This window comes from Indicator indicator, chromosome 2 (assembly GCF_027791375.1).
Source record: "Indicator indicator isolate 239-I01 chromosome 2, UM_Iind_1.1, whole genome shotgun sequence".
NCBI classification, from domain to species: domain Eukaryota; kingdom Metazoa; phylum Chordata; class Aves; order Piciformes; family Indicatoridae; genus Indicator; species Indicator indicator.
This window is the reverse complement of record NC_072011.1, coordinates 8,326,302-8,350,115: the sequence shown is the minus strand read 5'-3', so window position 1 is coordinate 8,350,115 and position 23,814 is coordinate 8,326,302. Positions and strand designations below refer to the sequence as shown.

General features: G+C 38.3%; 1 protein-coding gene across 1 annotated transcript in view; it reads left to right on the top strand.

The window, feature by feature from the left end:
* The window catches only part of RNGTT (RNA guanylyltransferase and 5'-phosphatase), a 172,788-nt gene that overhangs the window by 26,123 nt on the left and 122,851 nt on the right, over positions 1 to 23,814 (top strand). Inside the window, exons 6-8 of the mRNA XM_054395501.1 lie at positions 1,383 to 1,632; positions 8,070 to 8,179; positions 8,932 to 9,033. Coding sequence (XP_054251476.1) covers positions 1,383 to 1,632; positions 8,070 to 8,179; positions 8,932 to 9,033 — 462 coding nt within the window. The remainder of the gene's footprint in view (positions 1 to 1,382; positions 1,633 to 8,069; positions 8,180 to 8,931; positions 9,034 to 23,814) is intronic.

Genomic DNA, 23,814 nt, shown 5'->3' with positions numbered 1-23,814 from the left:
TTGATTTGTTTTGTCCTTTCAGTGGTGTTGATTACAGAATATGTGAGACAATTTAAGATACCAAAATAAAGACTGTCTTGTGAGCAAGAAATGTGGAGCTGTAGAATGGGGAAGAAAGCTCCTTTTGAGTAACTTGGATTCTTAGACTGTCATTGCTGATGACCAGCCATCTGATGTTCTGACTCTGGAAGACGTTCTGGCTTTTTTACCTCTTCTCTTATCAAACATCTGAAGAGACAGCTAAAATTACTGCTTCTTAGGAAATGTTTCTGTCTGTTCTGGGAAATTTGTCTCATATACTTTTCAGGCTCTTTCCCATACTGTATAGATCAGTCGGAAAAAAAAAAAAGGCTTTTGTATTTAAATTCCTCTTTCCATTTTAGCTCCATATTTTCCTTCTTCCAGTGGCAGGCAAGTTTCTTATCTGAAAAACATTCTTATCACAGCATGTAATGTGTGCTTTTATTCCAGGTGTAAGATATGTGCTTGTTAAGAAGCCTAACAGGGGCAGACATCTTTTGTGATTTATCCTCTCTTTTTATTTAGCAAGATTTCTAAATGTTTATCCATGGAGCATTACTGCTCCATGCAGCCATGATGAATTGTAGACAGAATTTTTTGTTAAGCATTTTCATAATATCTGTGAAATTAGCAACGATGAAACCTTTGTGCTATGCTTGCTGTTTGCTTTGGAGTGCTTTCCAATTGGTTGGTGAAGGTGCATGACTATATTAGTTTTGGTTTCTAATTTTTTTGTGATCCATTCTTCACTTCATTAAAGCCCTTAAGTGTGAGCTACCTACTAAGAAGACTTCTGAATTACATTTTTTTATGAGACACTTCTGGAAAGAGAAGTAATTTCAAAAGATTAGGATGGTTGTTCCCAGTATGATGGCAAAACCTCTAATGAAAGGAAAGATAATTCTTAGAGGGTAACATGTAACCATGTATGAATTTCAGGACCTGCATTTTTCTTCGTTACGTTTATTCATCTTCTTATTTGGTCTTTGTTGTCTTCATTCTGTCCTTAATTGCTTACCTGTGTGGCACCCATTTCTTTTTCTGTAGCAATAATAAAAATTTTACCAATGTGACCAGCAGAGCACTGTTAGCTGCAGTAAGGCAATGATGCAGTGCAGGCTGCAGTTACTTCTGAGAACCTATATGCAATGCCTACATAATTGTGCAGACTCTTGTGCAACAGCAATTGTTGCCAGGCTGATCTAAGCATGATGTTTCAAATATAAGAAATACTTTTGCAATGACCAGTTTGACATTTGTTTTAGTTCTCATTCCCAATAGATCTTATGTTTCGTAAGGTATAGCATGACTGAAATATGTAAACTAAGCATCCAGAGTAATTTGCAATTTTTATTTGACAGTATTGAGGCTGCTGTGGCTACTTTTGCTCAGGCTAGACCACCAGGAATTTATAAAGGTGACTACTTGAAGGAGTTATTTCGTCGTTACGGAGATGAAGATGATGCACCATCACCACCTGAGCTACCAGAATGGTGCTTTGATGACGATGAAGAGGAAGATGATGATAATGGTAAAACAGGAGGCCAAGAGTCAGAACCTGGATCATCAAGCTCTTCCTTTGGCAAGAGGAGAAAAGAACGCCTAAAATTGGTACTTTTTTATTATGAACTTACTGTTCTAATTGTTAAACTTAATTTCATAAACCTATAGTCATCAGTTACTGCATAATCCATGCTACACAAATGTCAGTGCCCTTGCAAATGAGGGCAGGTAGTATTGTCTCTAACTAGAAAAAACTGGTAGATTCATTGTAAGCCTCTTATGTTTTCTATATGAAACTTAACCTTCAGCATTCAACACATCAGCTCTTCCAGTGGTAAAAATGACTTAAAATGTTTCCAAAATACATATTTTCTGTTACATTGAAATAGTGAAATGCTTCAAAATTATTTACTCTGTGTTTAGAGATCAAATGGTATGAGGAGGTGTTAGTAAACAGGTTTTACTTTTTTTTCTTTTTCGTAGCTCTGTGGATGAAATTAAGCACTGAATTAAAAAAATAATCTGATTTTGGTAAATATTCTTAGTTTTGGAAATTATGGAGGATTGAGGATTGGATTAGCAGAAAGTAGTATGATCTTAAAAGCCCAAAGGCAGCTTTGAAATTTTAGTCTGTTCAAAGCTGCTTTAACTGTATCATGATAAAGATTATGGCTGGTCACTTACTGTGATTATTTTGACATACATCTGCCTAATTCTGATTAAGGAAGTTACTGTAGTTACCAAAGTACAGAACTAATACTTAAGTGGAAAGAATATACTTGCATCATCTGTAGACTAAGGGTTCAGTTCTCTCCAAATTCCTGACTCATTTTTTTATTTGCAGATAAAATAGGGGAGAATGTTTGAGTGCAAAAATAGATTCAGTTCTTTCTGCATAATGCTGAGTTATTTTACTTGTGTGCTGAGGTGTTTGTTTGTAAACATTTGGAAATCCTCATAGGAAATATGTTGCAAAATACAGTTTGTTGTTACTGCAGCTGCTCAACTTGGTTTACAAATGGAGAATGGAAGAAATTAGCCTGAATCAAAATGTAGGCCAAAGAAGCAAGGTGAACTTTGGAACCTTTCAAATAGCTGGAATAAAAAAATTGCCCACACTGTAAAAATCTGTAGTAAAAATATATTCAGGGATATGGCCACTTACCTTTCTTAGCCTTCTGGTAAAACACTGATATATTAAAAAAAAAAAAAATTGAGCTGGAATTTCAAAACTGTTTTTTAAATTTGCCTTTTGATTCATCAGCAAATGAGTGATGATGAGGTCTGATGGCAGCCTCTGCTCAGCAAGTATAAAACAAAGCTGGTCTGCCTAACAGGAATCATGGTATTGGCTTCCCAGGCTTTTTGCTGTCTGACACCAGAGTTTTTTTTGAAAGCTGGAAGCTCAATTATACGAATAAGCATATTGATAACTAGAAGTTAATGATGAGATAGAGAATATATGAAAGAGAGGATCATCTAGTTAATATGCATATTCGTATAATTCAGTTTTGCAGCTCTGGAGGAACATTCTTTGACATGAAGACAAGGAACGGGGAGAATTCTTTGCCATGGTTCTTGGCTGGCAGATTGGACTGCTTCTTAACTCAGTAGAGATGGATACAATGTCTTTGTGATTCCTTGTAAATATCTCAGGTAAATACCATTTGCTCAGATTTTCTCATTTGACTGGCTGAAGGACTAGCTTTTCAGCGCTATGTTGATTTTCCACTGCAGTTGTTTTCGGCTTTTTAATTTGACTGTTCCTCTAAACATGTGCAGGGTAGGCAGTGTCAAACTGCAGGTGGCTGTGGTGATAGTGGTATTCTGAAATGTTTTCATTTCGACCTAGATCTTTGTGGTGACAGAAGAAAACTTTAGTGGCAGAAGAGGAGAGACCTCCCAGGCATCTCACTAGGATAATGAAGCAACTGTTGAACTAGCCCACAAAGTGAAGTTAGCATGTTGTCCATTTCAGAAATTCCATCTTGGATGTGTGAAACTTTACTGCATCTCTTTCACTAAAACGTCCATGTTTTTGATGCCAGGCTTTCTTTTCTGCACTACAGAAACTATGAGAACTGTTAGAATGTAATGCCCTTACAGTTTACTTTGTCATCACCCAGTTGTGGTTGACAGCTAGCAGCAAATCTGTTTGCTGTAGCCTCATGAAATCCAAACACATTTTGACTTTGCCAGTGTGTGCCGTAATGGTTGCGGCATCAAAGCAACGTTATTAATGAACACTTAGAATCTCTCTTCAGGAAAAATTCTTTGATTTTGCAAGTAAGACAAAAAGTTAGGATTATGAGCCAGAAACTTCAAACTTTCCATGGGTCAATCAGACCTACTGTTTATTGAAGAATGCCATCTGTTCTAGTCCCATGTAAGCTGCATATTTCACAGACGTTACAGGGCTGGTACGTAGTGCTTCTAAAATAGTTACATCTCCAGCAGTCTGGAAGAGATGGTAGTTGTTAATGATTCTCTAAACTGTCTTGAGTGCAGGTGTCTTGTGGTCATCTGAGAGTGAGAGGGAAAGCACTGAATGTCACCGTTGACAATAATTAGCAATAGTTATATCTATTATTTAACTATCAAAGTACATTGATTCTAAATATTAGCAACTTCTTTTTTTCTGCCTAACCTACTGTTTTCCAAAGTTTAAGTCCTGTACTTGCTCTTCTGCCCATGGATATGTGAAATACAGTGCTGCTGCAAAATTGGAAAATAATCTTTGTACTTGAATAAGGGTTTCATCTGCTTTTAGTCTTCCCTTTCTCTACATTAAACACCAATTTGTTCACTTTTTCCCTATAGTACGTAATTTTTACACTTCTGATCATTCTTTTAATTCTTTGTGTTCTGTCATGTTGTCTCACATTTCTTTGAGACTCTGTTGCTTCTAATCAAACAGAAGCCTTTAGCTGAGGCTATCCTATGTCTTAAGGCTAATAATGGTTATACATCTTAATAGAATTGCCTTTTACAAGACAGAATGATACTAGTTCAGCTTTTGGTCTCTCATTGCTTCTATATCTTTTTCTCCAATTAGCTACCAATGTGCATTTGTATAATTGCTTATTCCTTATTACGAATAGAACTTTGTTTGTACCAAACTGCACAGTGTTTTTTCCAGCCCATTTGTAAAACTAAGGACAACACTGAATTCTTAAGCTACCATTGCAGTATGTACCTCTGTTACTAAATTCACAGATGTCACAAAAGAAAAAATAAAAAAGAATATGCCAATAGGAAGTTTAGGGAAAATAAATTAATTCTTTTAAACCAGACCTCACAGATTCTTCTCAATATATTCTTCCTCTTTTAGTGAAACACTAACTCCTCTGAACCCTGTTTGGAAACAGGTTGCTTTTCTCTTTATAAAAGCAGTATCTACCCCACAGTTTCTGAGTTTCTCTATGAAAACAAGACAAGCAAAAAAACCCCAAGACAAATGCCAGCATCAAAAGATGTGGTATTTCCTGCTTCTTCCATTTCTCTGAAGCATGTTTCATCACTGAAACCAAAAGATCAGTTGAACGCTCTTCTTGCAGAGTAACAGTCAGCATGACTTTGTTGTATTTTTTGCTTGGACAGGCTTAGAGGAAGTTCTTGTGATTTGGTCCACTATCTCTAGGTATTAATTCTAAGCTGAACAGTCTAATCTCTCCCTTCCTACATTTTAGAAGACAAAACATGTCTTTTTGACACGTATTGGGATATTTCTTGTCCTCTGGAAGGCAGTCTCTGAGCATATTAGCACTTCATCAAACCTGAGTAGCTGAAGATGGCTGTCTCACAGTCCTAGTGATAGCCACTAGGGTCAGGAAGGTGTGTTCAGCATCTGAAGCAACACAGGATGATGCACATTGCCACTTCTTCAGCTGAAGTGGTGAGTGGAGGGATGTGGTAGCAAGTCGCTAGAGCTTGATTAGTGTAAGATGATGCGTGTGCAGAGTGTACATACTAAATACATGTGGTTAACTTGCATCAGTTAGGGCTTAGAACTCTTGGCTTAGTAGCAGTGCTGAGGACCTGAGGTGATCCTGCTGAGCTGAGTGTTCTGGCATCTCTGCACCTTGTTCTCCCATGTCCTGTTTCCACGGGGGGTTGTGAACAGTGGTGCAGAATGTGCGTGGATCTGGCTCAGTTTTGGCACCAGAGCCAAGGAAACGTCCTCATAATGTCCTCAACCTGGAGCACAGAGTTAGCCAAGCACGGGTGCAGAAGTGGCTCACCTCATTTTTGTAATGCTGCACCAAGTTTATGACTTTTTGCTTTCTGGAAAATGTTTCCTCTTGTGTGCCTTTTCCTTTAATGTTAGCAGTCACACTCTGTTGTTATTCTGAGAATCAAGGCAGCACAAGCATCTCCCTTTATTTAATGGTGCTTTCAATCACTTCAGTTCAGCCAAAATGCTGTCTAAGCTTGTGTGTCTGCCTCCTTCATCCAGTCACCTCTGTACTGTTGCACCTGCTGGTGCCCACAAAAATATTGCACTTGGCATCAAACTTTTTCTGTAATATACAAGTTATTTTAGAATTTTGTTTTCGATATTTTTATTGATCTGATGGTGGAGCAGGTGGTGGTGCTGGTGGTGGTGCTGGTGGTGTTTGAGTTTCCCTGCCCACCTCGGGAGTCAGGTTCTCTCCACCCCCCTGCAGGCCCTAACTCACAACAAGGTGAAATCCATGTAATTCAATTTCTTGTGTGGGAATTACCATCTTGGTCTGGTATAATTAACATATTTAATTGAAAACATGTGTCTCAAAGATTTGGAGAGAGAGTGAAGTGGGACTTAATGTCTTCATCTGCTGAGATATTACTTAAAAAAAAAATCACTCAAAACCTCATGTCTAAAGATGTTTCCTAGTAGTTAAATGTTAACTAGCTTGGTAATTACTCATCTCATGTTACATCTCTACTGTCAATGAACAGCTCTTGCTTTCCATGAATCCAGGAAAGCACAGAATTGTTGTTGTGGTAGCACAACTTCTATATTAAAAAGAGGTTTTAAAGTTTCATAGGTCAATTTTGTCCTTAGCTTCCAGTTTACTTATTTTGAGGCCATCATTTTGACACACTTAAAGTGGTGTCACAAGACTTCTGCCAGGCAGTGATTTGCTTCAGGCTTACAATATTGTTTTAAGTTTAGACTGACATTCACAAAGAGGTGTCTTGCACTACCTTATTATTATATAATATTTTTGAGTACTAAGGATGATTAATTTGACCACTGCAAATTTTTTAATGTGACCAACTTATTATTAAATACTTGATACTAATATACTGTCTTTTTAAAGAAAAATAATTTACTTCCTCTTAAAATGATTTTAGATATTATTTTATTTCCCCTTCCATAAATAACTCCTTTCAGCTCCTGGTTTCATAATATGGCTCACTAGTGACTTTACTGGCAAAGCTCAGTTGATTATCTTGGTATTTGGGGATAAATTTTTATGAAATGTTTAAACTATCAACGACCTGGATGAGGGGATTGAGAGTACCCTCAGCAAGTCCACTGATGATACAAAACTGGGGGGGTTGGCTGACACCTGTCAGGCTGTGCAACCATCCAGTGTGGCCTGGACAGGCTGAGAGCTGGGTGCAGGCAAACCTCAGGAAGTTTAATAAGGACAAGTGCAGGGTCCTACATCTGGGGAGAAATAACAACAGGCACCAGGACAGGTTAGGGGCTGCCCTGCTGGAAAGCAGCTCCACAGAGAGAGAGACCTTGAAGTGCTGGTGGACAAGAAGTTCTGCATGGGAGAGCAATGTGCTCTTGTGGCCAAGAGAGCCAATGGGATCCTGGGATGCATCAAGAAAGGTGTCCAGCAGGGCTAGGGAAGTTCTTCTCCCCCTCTACTCTGCCCTGCTGAGACCACACCTGCAATACTGTGTCCAGTTTTGGGCTCCCCAGTTCAAGAGAGACAGAGACCTGCTGGAGAGAATCCATTGGAGAGCCACGAGGATGATTAGGGGACTTGAGCATCTCCCCTGTGAAGAGAGACTGAGAGCCCTGGGGCTGTTTAGTCTGGAGAAGAGAAAACTGAGAGGGGATCTGATCAATGTCTATCAATATCTGCAGGGTGGGTGTCAAGGGGAGGGGGCCAGGCTCTTTTCAGTGGTTTACAGTGGTAAGACAAGGAACAATGGGTTCAAACTAGAACACAGAAGATTTCAGCTCAACATGAGGAGAAACTTCTTTCCAGTGAGGGTGACAGAGCCCTGGAACAGGCTGCTCAAGGGAGGGTTGTGGAGTCTCCTTCTCTGAAGACTTTCAAAACCCACCTGGGTGCATTCCTGTGCAGACTACCCTGAGTGATCCTGTTTTGGCAGGGGGGTTGGACCTGATGATCTCTTGAGGTCCCTTCCAACCTCTGATATCCTGTGATACTGTGAACTAGCATGGCTTCTGAGCATCAAGTTGTAAAAACATGTTCAGTCTTGTATGGACATGTTCTGATCTGCCTTCTGGAAGTTTATTATTATTATTAATTACTATTATAATAATAATTACTACTACTTTTTTTTTTTTTTAGGGTGCAGTTTTCTTGGAAGGAATAACAGTTAAATGTGTGACCCAGGTGACAACACAACCAAAGTTAGGAGGAATACAGCAAAAATGTCAGCAGTTCTGTGGATGGGAAGGGTATGAGAACATTTAGAACTTTTTTATTTATACTGTCTAGAAATAAAGGTCATGTTTGTAGTTTTGCAGAAGGAAACAGTTCATTGTAAAAATAAAAAAGGATGACTTTTTTGGATTGTTTAAAAAAAAAAAAAAAAAGAAAACCAAGCCTTCAAAACACACAACAGTGAAACAGATGAGCATCTTGTATTGTAATATGAGATGGAACGATCAACGGTTTATATTAAGAACCAAGATCCTAGAACTGTTTTTACCATTTACATTTGCAGGTGAATTGTTGCTCTGAAAATTCCAGACATAGTCTGGTCCAGGTATTTGTGTAAAATTTAGTGCTTGCTCAAGCAGCAGACAACTTCTGTTACACTTTGTTATTGAGGTAGAATGCTCCTTTTTATAGTCAGCTTGGATTGTGTTCAGTGTTAATGAGAACATTGATTTTAGTGTCTCAGATTCTGAACTCCTAAAGCTGATGATCTAAGGAGCTGCTCACAGTGTTTCCTACCTTGCTGGTGCTTATAAGTTCTTCTAGTGCTTGTAATTTTGAAAGTTGAAACTTTGAAGTTCAACAGAGTTTCATATTTTGTCATGAAAAAATATTCCTACCAGGCACACATTTGATTCCTCTTGCAAACTTGAAGTTAACCTTGCAGGACGTCTGGTACAAGGTGTGACATCAGTTTAATGTACAAAAACCACATTGCCTTCTGTGACTATTTACTGCAGAACATTAATAAACTTTTTTTTCTTTTTAGTTCTGGATTCCCTGGAGCACAGCCTGTTTCCATGGACAAACAAAATATAAAATTTTTGGAGCAGAAGCCATACAAAGTTAGCTGGAAAGCAGACGGCACTCGGTAAGTTCATTTTACCTGCAAAACCCATCACCCCCAAAACCCAAACACACAGCAAACTGGGTAGGTGATTTGTATTTACTCAGGAAAGTGAATTCACTTGCACGAAGGACAAAGTATGTTCTAGCAACAAAATTGTTGCCAGAGATAAATTTATTTGCTGTATTAGTACCCAGCAACATATGCTGGAGTTTGTGGCTGAGTTTCTTTTTAGGAACTGTTCTGCAGACTGACTGTTAAATGTATGAACTTTTATTCTTCTTCATAACCCTTTCCTGTTGTGTCGGTGTGAGCTGAAATTCCCCCCCCCCCCAACAATAACCAGGCTAGCCCAGTCTGGAAGCAAATGAAAAGCTGTATTTACAAGCAGAGTCTAAAATCTACAATGAAATGCAATGAATATGTACAAATATACAAATTTCACAACATTTACAAATATATACAATCAACAGAAAAAGCACAACCGATCTCCCTTTGCTTCCCCCCAAGGGGACCCTCCCAAAGGGGCCTCTCTCTCTCCCAGGAGCTTCCCCCAGACCCCCCTGGACAGAGAAGCAGAGTTAGTTAAGCAGAAAGTTGTTAACTTAGCTGCCAAGGTCAGTGTGTGTTATCTTCAGCCAGAAGAGAAGAAGAAACAGCAGCCAGACAGCCCAGCAACTGCCCCCACTGCAGAACACAGAATGTGCCGAATGCCTACTTTGTTTTGGGTAATAGTTCTTAAACATTTCTATCTATCCAATGGAAGTGTTTAGAACAATTGTTATTTTGCTTTCTTACACCCAATAGTGACTTATTTACATTCTTTCACTTTCTCTGTTCTGAACTTTGCAAGGAAAAATTAAAAAGACAGTTTCAAACCATCACACCTGTCTGTCAGCCAGGTCTTGCCACCAAGGTTTGTTAAGCTAAAGAATTTGTTTGTAAAAGCTAAACAAAAACTTCTAGTTGATCATTCAGAAGCTGGCTAATATTTTTTAATTCATACTGTGAGCCTTTGTTCAAACTTGTAGTTGTGGTCAGCCAAAGAATCAAGAGTTTTGCCTTCCCTCACTAGTTCTTTTACATTCACTGTAGAGATTAGTTTATTTATAACAAATCACAACCTGATTGGATTGATGCATTGAACGTTTTTAGTGTCTTTATTTCTGGTTTGAAATGTGTCCTCGTTTTGAGCCATGTGCTGCCAAGGACAAAAGGACAGAAAGGTATTTTACCCCAAAGGGAGTAAAATAAAAACACACAGAATCGGGGGTTAAATATGAATGCTGTTTACAAATATATACAGAATTACAACAGGTATTCAGGGAAAAGGAATATATACACAAATTAGGCCCAGTTCTCCACCTGGGTCTACCAGGGCAAAACCTTCCAAAACCTGTCTCCCCTGTCTCAGGCTCAGCAGGCCCAAGAGCAGAACTGAACTGCCGCCCTCCAATAGGTCAGGCTTACCAAGCCTCAATGCTGCTCCCTGGATGGACACCAGGCCTTAACCAAGCCTGAATGCCTCCCCCCCTGCTTAAGCCTCTTGTGCAGCAAGAAATTAGCCAGCCAAGGCTGCCAACTCCCACACAAACCACAGAGATAAGACAGGAGCAGAGAGAGTGGAGAATGGAGAGAGAATTGTCTGTGAACTCCCTTTATATAGGGAGATGTAGGATGATGAGATGGGAACAGAACTCCTGTGCCTCCCTCACACTACCTAGTCCCTGGAGGAATTTTTATCTCTATGGTAGGACACCCAGTCCTAAACCCATAACAAAATGTATCCAAAACAAAATGTATCCAAAATGTCTCAAGCTGCGCCAGGGGAGGTTTAGGCTGGAGGTGAGGAGAAAGTTCTTCACAGAGAGAGTGGTTGGCCATTGGAATAGGCTGCCCAGGGAGGTGGTGGAGTCACCATCCCTGGAGGTGTTCAAGAGGGGATTGGACGTGGCACTTGGTGCCATGGTTTAGATAGGCATGAGGTTTAGGGTGACAGGTTGGACTCGATGATCTTTGAGGTCTCTTCCAGCCTTCTTGATTCTATGATTCTATGAGGTTTAGGGTGACAGGTTGGACTCGATGATCTTTGAGGTCTCTTCCAGCCTTCTTGATTCTATGATTCTATGATTCTATGATTCTTGTATTTAATTTCTCTAGTATTCTCATGCTAGCATTTCAAAGTAGGAGAAATGGCACACATCATCAAATACAGAATAGGAAAACATTTTTTTCTCTATTTGTAACTGGTTATAGATCAGTCTCAACTGCATGAAACTCAGTTGTCTGAACATTGCATCTGGTATCATTTGGTATCCTCCAAATTTCTTTGTCTTGTATAGAAAAGCCATGTCATACAGGGTCTCTCTTGCCCCTATGCCCAGCAGCTTGGATGAGTTATTGAAAGTATTTGTTGAAATACAGCCTCAGATGTTGAGTGCCCCATTACTTTATACACTTGCAAAGAGGTACAGTGGCTCTTCATATAAATCTTCCTTGAGTAAAATTCCGAAGGAATTCATGAGACTAAATGTTTTTAATAAATTGAAACATTTATGTGATTACAAGTGTTTGCTTGAGATTTTCAAACCATCATCAATGGGGATCCGTACTCTAACCTTCTGTTTTTCATCAGTACTTCTGACTTCAACACTAAAATCAAGAATCCCAGTTATTAATGGACTGTTACTAACCCATGCTACTCAAAAGTGTTCATACCTTGCTCTTTGTTGTGGGCAATAGCTTAAGGTAGTAATAATGTGCACAATGTAATAATGTAATTTCTTACATCATAGTCAATAGTGTCTGAGTAACAGGAAGAATCTAAATTGTGTGACACGTTAATTTCAGTAGCTTGATTTTTATTCTAAAACATGTTCTTCACATACAGTAGTATTTAAGCAATTGGATTCTTTGCTAAGTGGAGTGACTAATTTTTATTCACTTAGAGCAGATGAATAGATTTTTTTTTTAACCTGCTTTAACTTGATCGGAAGTGCAATTACAATGAATGTGCAGAATAAGAGGAGGACTATTAATGCTCATTTGTGCACAGTGCCTTAGTCTAGCCAAAGAGATCAGTGTTAACATGTTTACAAGTTATAAGGCATCAATTGTGTTAAAAACCAGAAGGTGATAATTTTTGTTTTCAGACTAGTAAGGTTAAACTTTTGGTCTTATGTATAGATATAGACAAAAGAAGTTTTGTTTTAGCAGTACAGTGGAAAGCATTCTTTCTTCCATGTGCTGAGACAGTGAAAGTGAAGTTTTTCTACTAAAGAAACAGTGTAGGCTGTCTTTGAAAGTTTTTCCTGCATTCTTTAGTTTATTAGTTTTCTTTAGTAATAGAATGGAGTGTCTTAAATAATTGAAAGCCTGGAGAATATGGGGAATTGGGTGTCTTACAAAAATTACCAAGTGGGTCCACATGGAGTCAATCAGGATTCAGCATTATTCAGCCAATGGAAAAAAAAAACCTTCAGGATTTTCTCATCTTTGGAGTTTGTACATGAAGGGTTTGTTAGCTTGGGCAGAGCATGGTGTGAAAATGGTGTTGGGATATCCAGGCTTATCCTTAGAGCAGTACAGTGCCTTCAAAAACTGCTGAGCCTGGACAAGTAAACTCAGCCAACTTAAACTGACCATGCAAAGAGCCAGATGGGAGTCTTTGCATTTATTATGCTTTTAATCCACAAGTCAGATATATTGCCCATGGACTTGACTTGTATAACTATGAAAATATGTATACAAAATATTAATGTCCTGTGCAGCTTAGTCCTGCAGGAAGCTTTTGTTTTAGAGATTGGTTTACACTGGTATTTTGGTGTGTATTAAAGACAGATTATGGAAATGTTTTCTTGTAATTGAAAGCTATTACTTCAAGAAGTAGTAATAACAAGTAATAATAACATTTTTTAAGTAATTGCTCTATAGAAGGCAATTTGATATTAAGGGAAAGAAATACCTCATGTGTAGTGACTCTAGTGTGTACTGCAACTGAAGAATAATCTGTTCAAAACTGTAGGTCATTAGCTAATATAGATTGGTGTGTCTTGGAATAAGTACTAAGATGCTAAATTAAGTAAATTACTAAATTACTAAATAAGTACTAAGATGCTAAAGATACTAAATTACAGTTAGTGTATTCCATAGGGTTCTAAGATATTTTCCCACATTGTTTTTTTTTCTGGTTTGTATTTTCATTATGAAGAGTTTTGTCATACTTTGTTACTCATTTGGAAAATGGAAGTCTTGTGGAATATTCTTATTTTCTTACTCAAATGTACAGGATGCATATATTCTGCATACCAGAATAATTATGGCACTTCGAATATTGCCTTTTGTGAAAGAAATTAAAGTGCACAAGTAATTTTTGTGGGGATTTCCAGTATTATGGACATTCTTTCCTGTGGCTTTAGAGTTCTAGAATGGTGACAAAACAGAATGGATGAAGAATAAAACTGAAGGAACTATGTAGCTATTTGAAATAGTCTCAAAACAATAACTTGTAGTTAATTATGGAGATACTCAGCTGATAGGTATACTCGGAGAAGAAAACGGTGCTACCAAGATCCAGTGTTAACATTCCTTCAGCTGAATTTCATTGTGAAAGACAGATTAAAGATGAAAACCTGAGCTGTTATTTGGACAGTTAGACTCTGTCCATGATAGCTAACCCTAATCAACAATGAAAAATGACTACGACAGTTTTTACGTTGGACATGCTTCTAATTATTTTGTTGTACTCCAATGATCCAGACTCCATATATAATTAAATAGATTTTCATTAATTATTCTGAGTGCTTGTGTTGACAAGCATGACCTTCCTGAATTTAATATTAAGACATCAGTTAGTGGAGATCCATTTATGGATCTCCTGGTTACTTACCTGGAGATGAAACCCTTGTCATCAAATACCTCTGAAGCTATTCTGTTGAGAGGTTTGCATGTTACAATATTACTTGGCTTGCATAATTTTTTGTTTTGCTTCCTTCTTTCTCACAGCTATTTCATCAACCTGATTTGATTTAATCATAGAATAATAGAATGGTCCTAGTTGCTTTACTAGTGTAGATGCTTAACTAGTAACTTTATATTATACTTTCTTAAGTAAAACAAATCTCACCTTAGTTAAATAACTCATCTGAGTTATTTGCTCAACTTACACAAACTTGTTAAATTTCACCATTGTTATTAAATAACTTCCATCAGCAGTAGTTTTCTCTAGAGGTTTCATGGCTGAAGCCTTCATTTGTAGATTGTTTTGATTGACACAAAGAGTCTAATTTCACTCAGGACTTTCCATGTCTGCAAAGGCTTTTGCCATTCCTAGATTTCAGCTGGGGCTGAACTTTCATACTTCTGGTTTAAGAGCTGTGTTGCTTTCGTTGTGTTTTTGTATGTTTGGTTGGTTTTTTATTTATTTGTGGTAGAACAGTGTGTACTTTCTTGCTTTCTTAGTATTGTTATATTTTTCTACACAATTTTTTGTTGTTGTTGTTAAAAAGCAAGTACTTCCCTAAAAGAAAGAACATTATCATCTTGTATTGACTAAATAAATCGATTCAGTTGTTTGACAAGGATGCTATAAAACATTTTTTTTTAAATTTAGTGGAGTAGTATCTTACATGCTTCTGTAAATGTGTGGATTTTGAGTCTGATTTGGATAAAAACTCATCCTCCATTTGCTTGGAGCCCTGTTGTGGGTTGAAGTGGATCCCTCTTCCCCAGAGAGCAAATTCACCACAATTGGAATTTGGAAGTAAAAATGTAATTGTATTTACAAAAGAGACCAAATGTAAAAGTATAACAAACCATAAACATGTACAAAGTCTATTTACATGTATATGCACAATTTAACAACAGCACAGGGCCCTCCCGTCCCCTCTTAGGGTCAGAGAGCCCCAAGAAAGCTATACAACCACATGTGCTCCCTCTCCACTCCTCTGTACCTTTGTAGAAGCCAAAACAGAGAAGCCCCAAGGTCAGAAGGAGAATAGCACAGCCTGAAACCCCAAGCAGGAGCAGCAAGAGAGAGAGAGATAGCAGCTTGTCCTGCAAAATATAAACTGTTTCTTCAGGCCAGTGAGTGAGATGGACTAATCAATATTATAGTAATGGAACTCTGAGGAGTCCATCCCTCTCCAACTGTCTGAACCCTCTGGAAACTTCTGTTTACAACTATAATTTTAATTCCAAGCTGTGACAAGCCCTGAGTTCAAAGTCTTTTGGCTTACTCCTGCTTAATCTCTCCTGATATACAGTTTGTGCCTGCACTGTGGTCTTGGTTGTTTTGTAGCTGGTTTGCAGAACCCAGGCACACCTCCTTGTTGTTTCTCCATCTTTCCTTCTGGAGCATGTTGGCTCCAAAGGAAAATGCAGTGCGAACGAATCCTTCTCCCCTCCTCTTTATAAATGCCTATGTGTAAAGATGTGTACATTTGCATCTCAGATGTAAACAACCTTGTAAGTAAAAAGAGCTTTGAAGCTCACTTAACATTTTCTCTGTTTGGAAAAAATATTTCTGTTGTGCTGGTTCTTTGTGTATATGTAAACATTGTCTGCAATTCTCTTTTGGGGAAGAAGACCTCTAAAATGATATTGCTTTGAAGTATTTATGTATTTTAAAAATATCAGTTTAGTCTACATCTATTCTTACTGCTTTTATCCTGTATATTTTCTTACTGGAATTTTATCCTGCATATTTATTTGAACAGCCAAACCTTTGGTGTCTTAAAAATAATTTTAATGTTAATCTGTTCATAAGGCACAGAAATTCAAAGGGCAGATTTCCCTCTACTACAATCATGCCTTTTGGCTTTGAGGTGAAATGTGTGTTGTATGTTAACAGTGGCTACAAGGTAGGGATGGCTATACAAATGTATCCAATTTGGTATTGCTGTGTTTCCCAAAATAGTAGTTGCTATCTGAATATGCTAATTGTAACAGTGTGTTCAAGGCATACTCTGTGACTCTGTGTTATCAATTTTGTACTGTAAAGTGATTAACCCAGGTGGTTAGCGGCCTGCTGCATCCCTTGATATATATCTCATTAATACTGTTTGTAGCAGATGTTTCTCCTAATGAGTGGTGTTGAATGTTCAGACAGGAGTAGGGTTGGTAAAAGTAATGAGACACTAGTTTTGAAGATAAAAAAAAAATTAAAAAAGGCTGTTACCACTAAGAATAATAAAAAGCTTTTAAATGTCTGTGGAATAATTCAAATTAATACAATCAAACAGGACTAGATTTTATACTGGTAAAATGTGACCTGAACTGAATGCAAGCTATTAAGGGGTGTAACTAATTTTCTTGCATTTACATGAGTACCTTTTTATTTTTTCACATCTGTACACATGCAGATTTAGTGAAAAGTAATAAATCTGATCATAATACTGTGGCTGTTCAATTATGGTAAAGCAGCTATTAAAACAAAAATGTAGAACAGGTAGTTCTTGCCAAAGACTATTATGTTTGAGAAATACTCATGCAGATTTGATGGCTTGCAAATATCTAAAGGCAAACAAGCAGATGAAGAATGTAAAGCAGCTCTATGAGAATTGCTGCTAATTGTCTAAAAGGTGTTTGTAACAAAAGAGTTAACTAACTTCAGGTATGTCCCTATTTTACCTTTATATCACCTGGAATACTGTGTCCAGCTCTGGGGCCCCCAGCACAAGAGGGACATGGACCTGCTGGAGCAGTTCCAGAGGAGGGCCATAAAGATGATCAGAGGGATGGAGCACCTCTCCTATGAAGAAAGGCTGAATTGGGGCAGTTCAGACTGAAGAAGTGAAGGGTCCAGGGGGAACTTATAGCTACATTTCAATATCTGAAAGGGACCTACAGGAAGGCTGGAAAAGCACTGTTTAGAATGGCTTGCAGCAGTAGGATGAGGGGCAATGGTCTGAAGCTAGAGCAGGGTAGATTTAGGTTGGATATAAGGAGGAAATTCCGTACTATAAGAGTGGTAAAATACTGGAACAGTTTGCCCAGGGAAGTGGTTGATGCCCCATCCCTGGAGACACTCAAAACTTTTTTTTTTTTGTGTTATTCCCATGGAATTGTCAAATTGGGATGGTATTTAAAAAGAAGACTTGGAATAAAAAACCTTAGTTAAAGGCTAAAGTGACTTAGTCCAAACTCTGCACTGTTTTGTTGCATGCTATGTTTTTAAGGTCTTTGGAAGGGAAATACAGGTTTTGTTCACGTGGCATAGTCCCTTGTGATCCTTCTTTACAACTGCTTTAACTAGTTGTTTCAGAGAACACAGACTCACCAGTTTTTGCATTAGTCCTGTAGTTCTGTCACTGGAAGAACCTTAGCTTAGGACAAGTCTGGAATCTGTGGGATTTATTTTATTGACTTTATTCAGTGTCCCTGTGGGGACAGGCTGCAAGAGCTGGGGCTGGAGAAAGGAAGAGAGATCTTAGGGTAGCCTTCCAGTACCTGAAGTGGGTCTACAAGAAAGCTAGGAGGTGACTTTTTACAAGGGCTTGTAGTGGTAGGACAAGAAGGAATGGCTTTAAACTTGAGGAGTGTAGATTTAGACTGCATATTAGGAAGAAATTCTTTACAGTGAGGGTGCTGAGATGCTGGAACAGGTTACCCAGGGAGGTTAGGAATGCCCCCTTCCTGGAGGTGTTTAAGGTCAGGTTGGACGAGGCCTTGAGCAGCTTGTCTAGCGGAAGGTGTCTTTGCCCATGGCAGAGGTGTTGAAACTAGATGATCTTTAAGATTCCTTCCAACCTAAACCATTCTATGGATCTATGAGTAACATACTTATTTAGAGACAGCATGTACTTTGGCTGGAAATTGAAGTTGTGAAAGTTACTGAGACATTGCAGTAAAGTTTTTCACCTTCTTCCTGTCAATGTTACAAGCTGTAAATAGCTTTTTATAGCCTACAATACCAATCAGTTGTTAGGAACATGCAGTTTACCTGTGTAAACACAATGTAATGCCAAGCTTCTGCAAAAGTATCCAAAGGTCACACATGGTTCTGGATGACAATGTATAAGATGCCTTTCTAATGACTGCTGAAAAGTGCAATTCATGGGTGTTAAGCAACTCTGAACACATTGCCTCAATTTTCTGAAAAGCAGGTGCCTATTTCATGGTTTTATTTTGTGTGTTTAGGTAGAAGTGGAGGTGAGGATGGGATGAGGAGGCAGGAATGATGTACTTTGAGACTAGAAAATTGGGATTTTAGTAAGCTGAGATGTAAGTGTGCTTACTCTCTGTCTTGATAATTATCTGTGATAATTGTGTTGAGTGATAAATTGAGGATTACAAGACTGATATCAGCCTGTATCCCACAGTGTTAGAACCCATGAATATGGTTAAGTTTTTATCTGAAAGTGCAAAAAAAAAAACTTTGATAAATTGAGGTAGGATTAAGGGCACTTATAGCATAGTTAGTGTGTGCCCTATCTCAAGGTAGAGACATTCTAGCTCAGGGTGAACAAGCTTTAGCACAAGGTGGCTTCACCTCTACATGTTGATATGTTATCAAAGGGCATGGTGCCTTTTTCTTTTTTTTTTTTTTTTTTTTTTTTTTACCTGTTGTATAGGGAATGAGAGCATGCCCAGACTTTGGCTAGCAGACTGACTTTGAAAAGGAAGAGGAGTTGTCATATTTTGGTAGCCAGACACACAGAGATCACCAGACAACTCACTGGTTCTGTTTAACTATGTCAAATATGAATGAGAAGAGCTCTCTCTTGGTTGAGATACTGTTGGTGAAGTGAAGCAGCACAGGGTATCATAAGGTGTTAGACTGATATTTGGAACTATTAGATGTAAACATTGTTACTCCCAAGATGTTCCCACAAGGCATGTAATGGTTTGGATTTGAACAAAACGTGTCAAACTGAACCAGCAGGTTAACCTGGCTATTTTCCCAACACAGAAGTGAGGGAAAAATAACACACAAAAACTTGGGATTGAGGCAAAAAAAAAAAAAAAAAAAGAGTGGAGTTTACTGATCAGAAATCAGATAAAAATGGTACAAAATGCATAATTACCTTAGCCTGTTTGCAGAAAAAGCACAGCGCAAAGCAGCAGCAAGCAGAAGTGAGCGAGCCAAAAAAGCAAGCCAGAAGACTACTACCCCAACCCTCCTTGTTGCCACATCATCCCAGTGGAAAAAAAACAACACCCAAAAACCCTGGAACCCAGAAGCAGCAGCTGGAACAGGAAGCCTCCCATGTTGCAATATGAACTTCAGGTCCCAGTCAGCACTTTAATTTTTGAAGCTGGCATGACTGCAGCATGATAGGAATAACAGCAGCAGGTTCAAGTCAATCCATGACAAGCAGTGTTATTTAAAGTGCAAATGCCTATTATAGATCACATCTGTTTCTTTCACAGCTGTTGGGCTATGCTGAATTTGATTTTCATCTTGATGCTAAATTTGGAGTGGGTGGTTTGGGGTGACATGGTTTCGGCTTGTGCTGATCTATTACTAAGGCACATCCATATCACTTTGCTGCTGCTTCATCCCCTGAAGTCTGCCTTTTAAATCTTTGAATCGATATAAAGGAATTAATAACTAGATGTGACAGAACATAATCATCCCTGGTCTGGATCCAAATGGACTTGATTGGCCAAGGAAGGCATTCTTACTCTAGGTTGTGGTTCCTCATTTATATGTGCCTGCAACAGTGTCAAAACTGAAAAGAAGTGATAGAATGAAGCTCTTGTTTCTGTGTCCCTTTCTTAAGTGTCTAAGGAGCACTGCTGATGTGATACCATATAGGAGGTGAAGTAGCAGTAGTAGTATTTTGTGAAGTAGCAGGCTTGATGCTTCACCGTTCTGAAGCCTTTTGAGAGCTCACCAAGTTTTGTGGTCACACTTCTGAGCTCTTTGAAAAGTACTACTTAACTGATTATTCGTATATATTTGTTTGAATATTTGAACAGAATGTCTTGTAAGGAAGCTCTTATCTTTATTTATAAATAGTTAATGCATTAAAATGCTTATTATGTAGCTTGTGCTATGAATAGTAATCTTAGAGTATTCAACTGTAAGCCTGAAATGTTCTAATTAGATCAAGATAAAAGACATGCCTGCGTGTGTACTTGATGTTCAAGTGATAAGTATCAGTGATTACTGGTTTGTTTAGTTATTTTTCTTTCTCTCCAAATACTTGTAACATCATGTCCTGTGCTGCTGGTTCTCTTGGGGAGATTATGGGCACCTCCATGAAGCGTAGTGGCTTAAGATCATTCAGGGAAGAATGGCATTCATCTTGTTAAATTTAACTGTACAGACTTCTAGGGCAGCCCTTTCCCTTGGAGCCGATTGTCTAACCTGTGAGCACAAATGACAGTTGTGTTCTTCTGTGGCTTATGCCTGTGATGTAGACAGAATTGACCCAGCAGACATTCTGGCATAAATCAGTTCACAGTTAAGGGAAACTTCTTTTTTACATCTGTGATACTCTTCTTCTTGACTGCTATGTTATGGGCCTCCATGAGGGACTCCCTTGCTTGGGGAAAGAAGAAATGTAATTACTTTTCATCTGACACTAAATTAAACGAATTTGGTTTTCTTTTCTGTTCAGGCTTCAGGCATTAGTTTCCCTCTAAATCTACAAGATATTTTCAAACTAAAATTTGTGGAGGAGGGATGTCCTTTTAAGTAAGCTCGAAGTTCAGTATCTAATAATAATGCTAAATGGCAAGAGAATTCAACAGTTCAAACTTGAGATATAATTTGTTCCATTAATATTGGAGCTTTTAAAAAAAGCAATCAGAACATCATACTGTATGGTTGTTTTCCAGTAGTGTTCCTCCCTCTAATATAGAAATGTACTTCAATATCTACTTGACCACTTAGCATCATTAAAACGTGGGGAAAACAAAGATAATGTAGTATTTAAAATAAATCTGTTACTGAGTCACGCCTTTTCTAGCTAGGTAACAATTATTTTGTTTTACACTAGGTACATCATAATGCAGTCTTAAGAACTCTTCAATAGATAGTAGTTGTTAGATTAATTTACTGTTTGTTGTAGGTCAAAAGATGCTAACAAGATGACTTCAAATTTAACCCATAAGGTTTACTATCCTTTTAGAAATAAAGAAACAAACCCCTTACAACACTCTTAATTAAAATCCTGGAAGGCAGTCAAGAAAAGCTCTGTAACTAGATATTCTTTTTTAACCTTACAAAATTCTTGGTTTTGCCAGCTCTGTTGCAGAGTTTCACAGTCTAATAATACTTCAGATAGAAAATGTAGTTTTACATTGGTTTTGAATTCACCATCTGTTAGTTAAAGGCTTCTTTATCCCTGATTATAAAACAGGAAAAACTAAAGTTTGTACTTAGTCTAAATGATGATACTTCATTAGGAGCAAAACCAGTTTCCATCATTCTTTTGTATTTTTCTGTGTTCTGCAGTGCATAGAAAAGGACAGTGGATAGCTTTGGAAGTAAATGTATAGAAAGCAACAAGTGGAGATTCTGAATATTAATTTCATATTCTCATTAAGAGTTTTGAATCAGAAACCAGGTATGTTCTGACAAACGAGGGAGAAAAGCCACTGAATTCACTGAGGAGCAGAATAATAAGAGTGGAAGAACATTTAATTGTAGAAAATGCAAAGTCATGAATAAGAAGTACTGGAGCTGGAGGTTGTTAATTGGAAATGACTGTCAATCAGAAATGAAGAGGGGTTTTTTTTGTTTAAAATATTGGGGAGGCTGTTGATGGAAAAATTTAACCTAACAGTGAGAAATAGAAAGTGTTGATATATTCAGAGCAGACTGACTTCCAAAGGCCAGTGTGTATAGTTTTAAAAAAATATTATTTAGAATTTGGATTACCAAGTCACGCCTGTGGTTGTGCAGCTGTGTTTCTGGCTGGCTGATGTGCTGTGTAACTGTGCAAGTGAAAAGGCATGAACAACTTTGAAAATGATGTTTGTGACAGAGCTCTCACTGTGATTTGCCTTTTTTTGTTTCACATGCTGTAACAGTAATGTCTTCATGTAGATTCCTGTGTTAGTGTCCCTGTATCCAGAAGACATCCACAATTAATGTAAGAATCCCAGAATGCTAGGGGTTGGAAGGGACATTGAAAGATCATCTAGTCCAACCCCCTTGCCAGAGCAGGATCACCTGGGGCAGGCTGCACAGGACGCATCCAGGCAGATGTTGAATGTCTCCAGAGAAGAAGATTCTACAACCTCTCTGGGGAGCTTGTTCCAGTGCTCTGTGACCCTCACAGTGAAAAAGTTTTTCCTTATGTTCATGTGGAACCTCCTATGCTCCAGCTTGCACCTGTTGCCGCTTGTGCTGTGATTGGACAACGCTCAGAAGAGCCTGGTTCCTTCCTCCTGACGCTTGCCCTTCATGTATATATAAAGACAAGAAAGCAAGCTGAGCTGTCTCCATTTATTGGGACTTTAGGGTGTATTGCTCCATCTGCCACAGGCCAACTTCAAACTCGTCTAATTTAAACTCTAGGCCCAGCACAGTCTGGATGGAGTCCAGGACATGGAACTGCAGCGGCTTAGTGACACTGATAGATGATCTCCTACTGTCAGTGGATAGAGGGCAATCATTAATTTTCATTCTCCTGGCTCTTTCTACAGCGTTTGATGTGTCAGGCCAGAAGCTGATGCTGTCTTGCCAGGAGGTAGTGACAGGGTCCAAAGTGCTAAAGCGACTTAGCCTTGTCCTAGGTCTGCAGAGTGGTGACAAGCTCATGATTTTAAAGTGTTGCCAATCCTTAAAGGAAATTGAGAAATTGAAAATGATATCTGCAGGATTTTGTTGCCTCTCCGTCAGCGATGATATTAGTGATGCTAATTGCTATTCTGTGTTGGGTGATGCTTATCTGTGTGGGAGGGCAGTGCTTTCAGAAGGCTGAGTTCTAGGCTGTGTAATGAACTCCTCTGGGAATGGAGAGCTGCCTTGTATTTTCTGCTTAGAGTTGATGATGGAATTTCTTACATTTTGCATTCTTTAATGTGGTAAAACAGACAGAAGGATATTTAAAAAGGGGAAAAAAAAAGGCGACGATGTTGATACCACATCGAAATAAATAATTTTCTTTGATATAGCCTGTCTAAAGAAACACTGTGGGGAAAAGAAAGCTCCTGTAGGACCTGAATTTTTAAGCTTCCTCTAAAAAAAAAAAATTCTAAGCTATTTGCTACTCGATGACTTTTTTTCTGAAAATTAGTTGTGTCTCACAGTCAGAAGATAAAGTCTCAAAGTTTGAGGAAGCTGTGCCATATTTTGAAAGTACACTTAAAATTTTAAAATTAATATGAAGTACAACATTAACATATGTAACCTTGTTCCTAGGATAGTTGCTGGGATTCTGGCTGAGGGAAATAAATTAAACATAGGTAAGGCACACCATAAAATTGAAGTCAGTGGCGAAACTCCTGTGAACTTCTAGGAGATCAGTTTCAGTGTAAATGTGCTTTGGCAAGCACTATGCTGGATGTGTGTTTGGGGCGTATTTTCAAAGCTGCTTTTGTGAATCCTAATAAGCTGGGAAAGAGGATAGAGGTTGTATGCTTTGCTGAGTGCTGTATTGGATTTGGAGCTTGGGAGAGAGTTCTGTTCTTGTTCCTGACTTTGAATGACTGTAAGTTGAGGGAGACCAAATCGTTTCCCTTATTTTGTCTTAGGTAATATTTTCATGAAACATAATTTAAAATTAATTGGTGGAAAATACTAAATTCACTTAAAAGAGAAACCTCAGTTTTTAACTATTGATTTTCAGTGTAGCTCGAGTCAGCTAAAAAAAACAGCCAAAACCACCTTAAAATCTACCACCATCA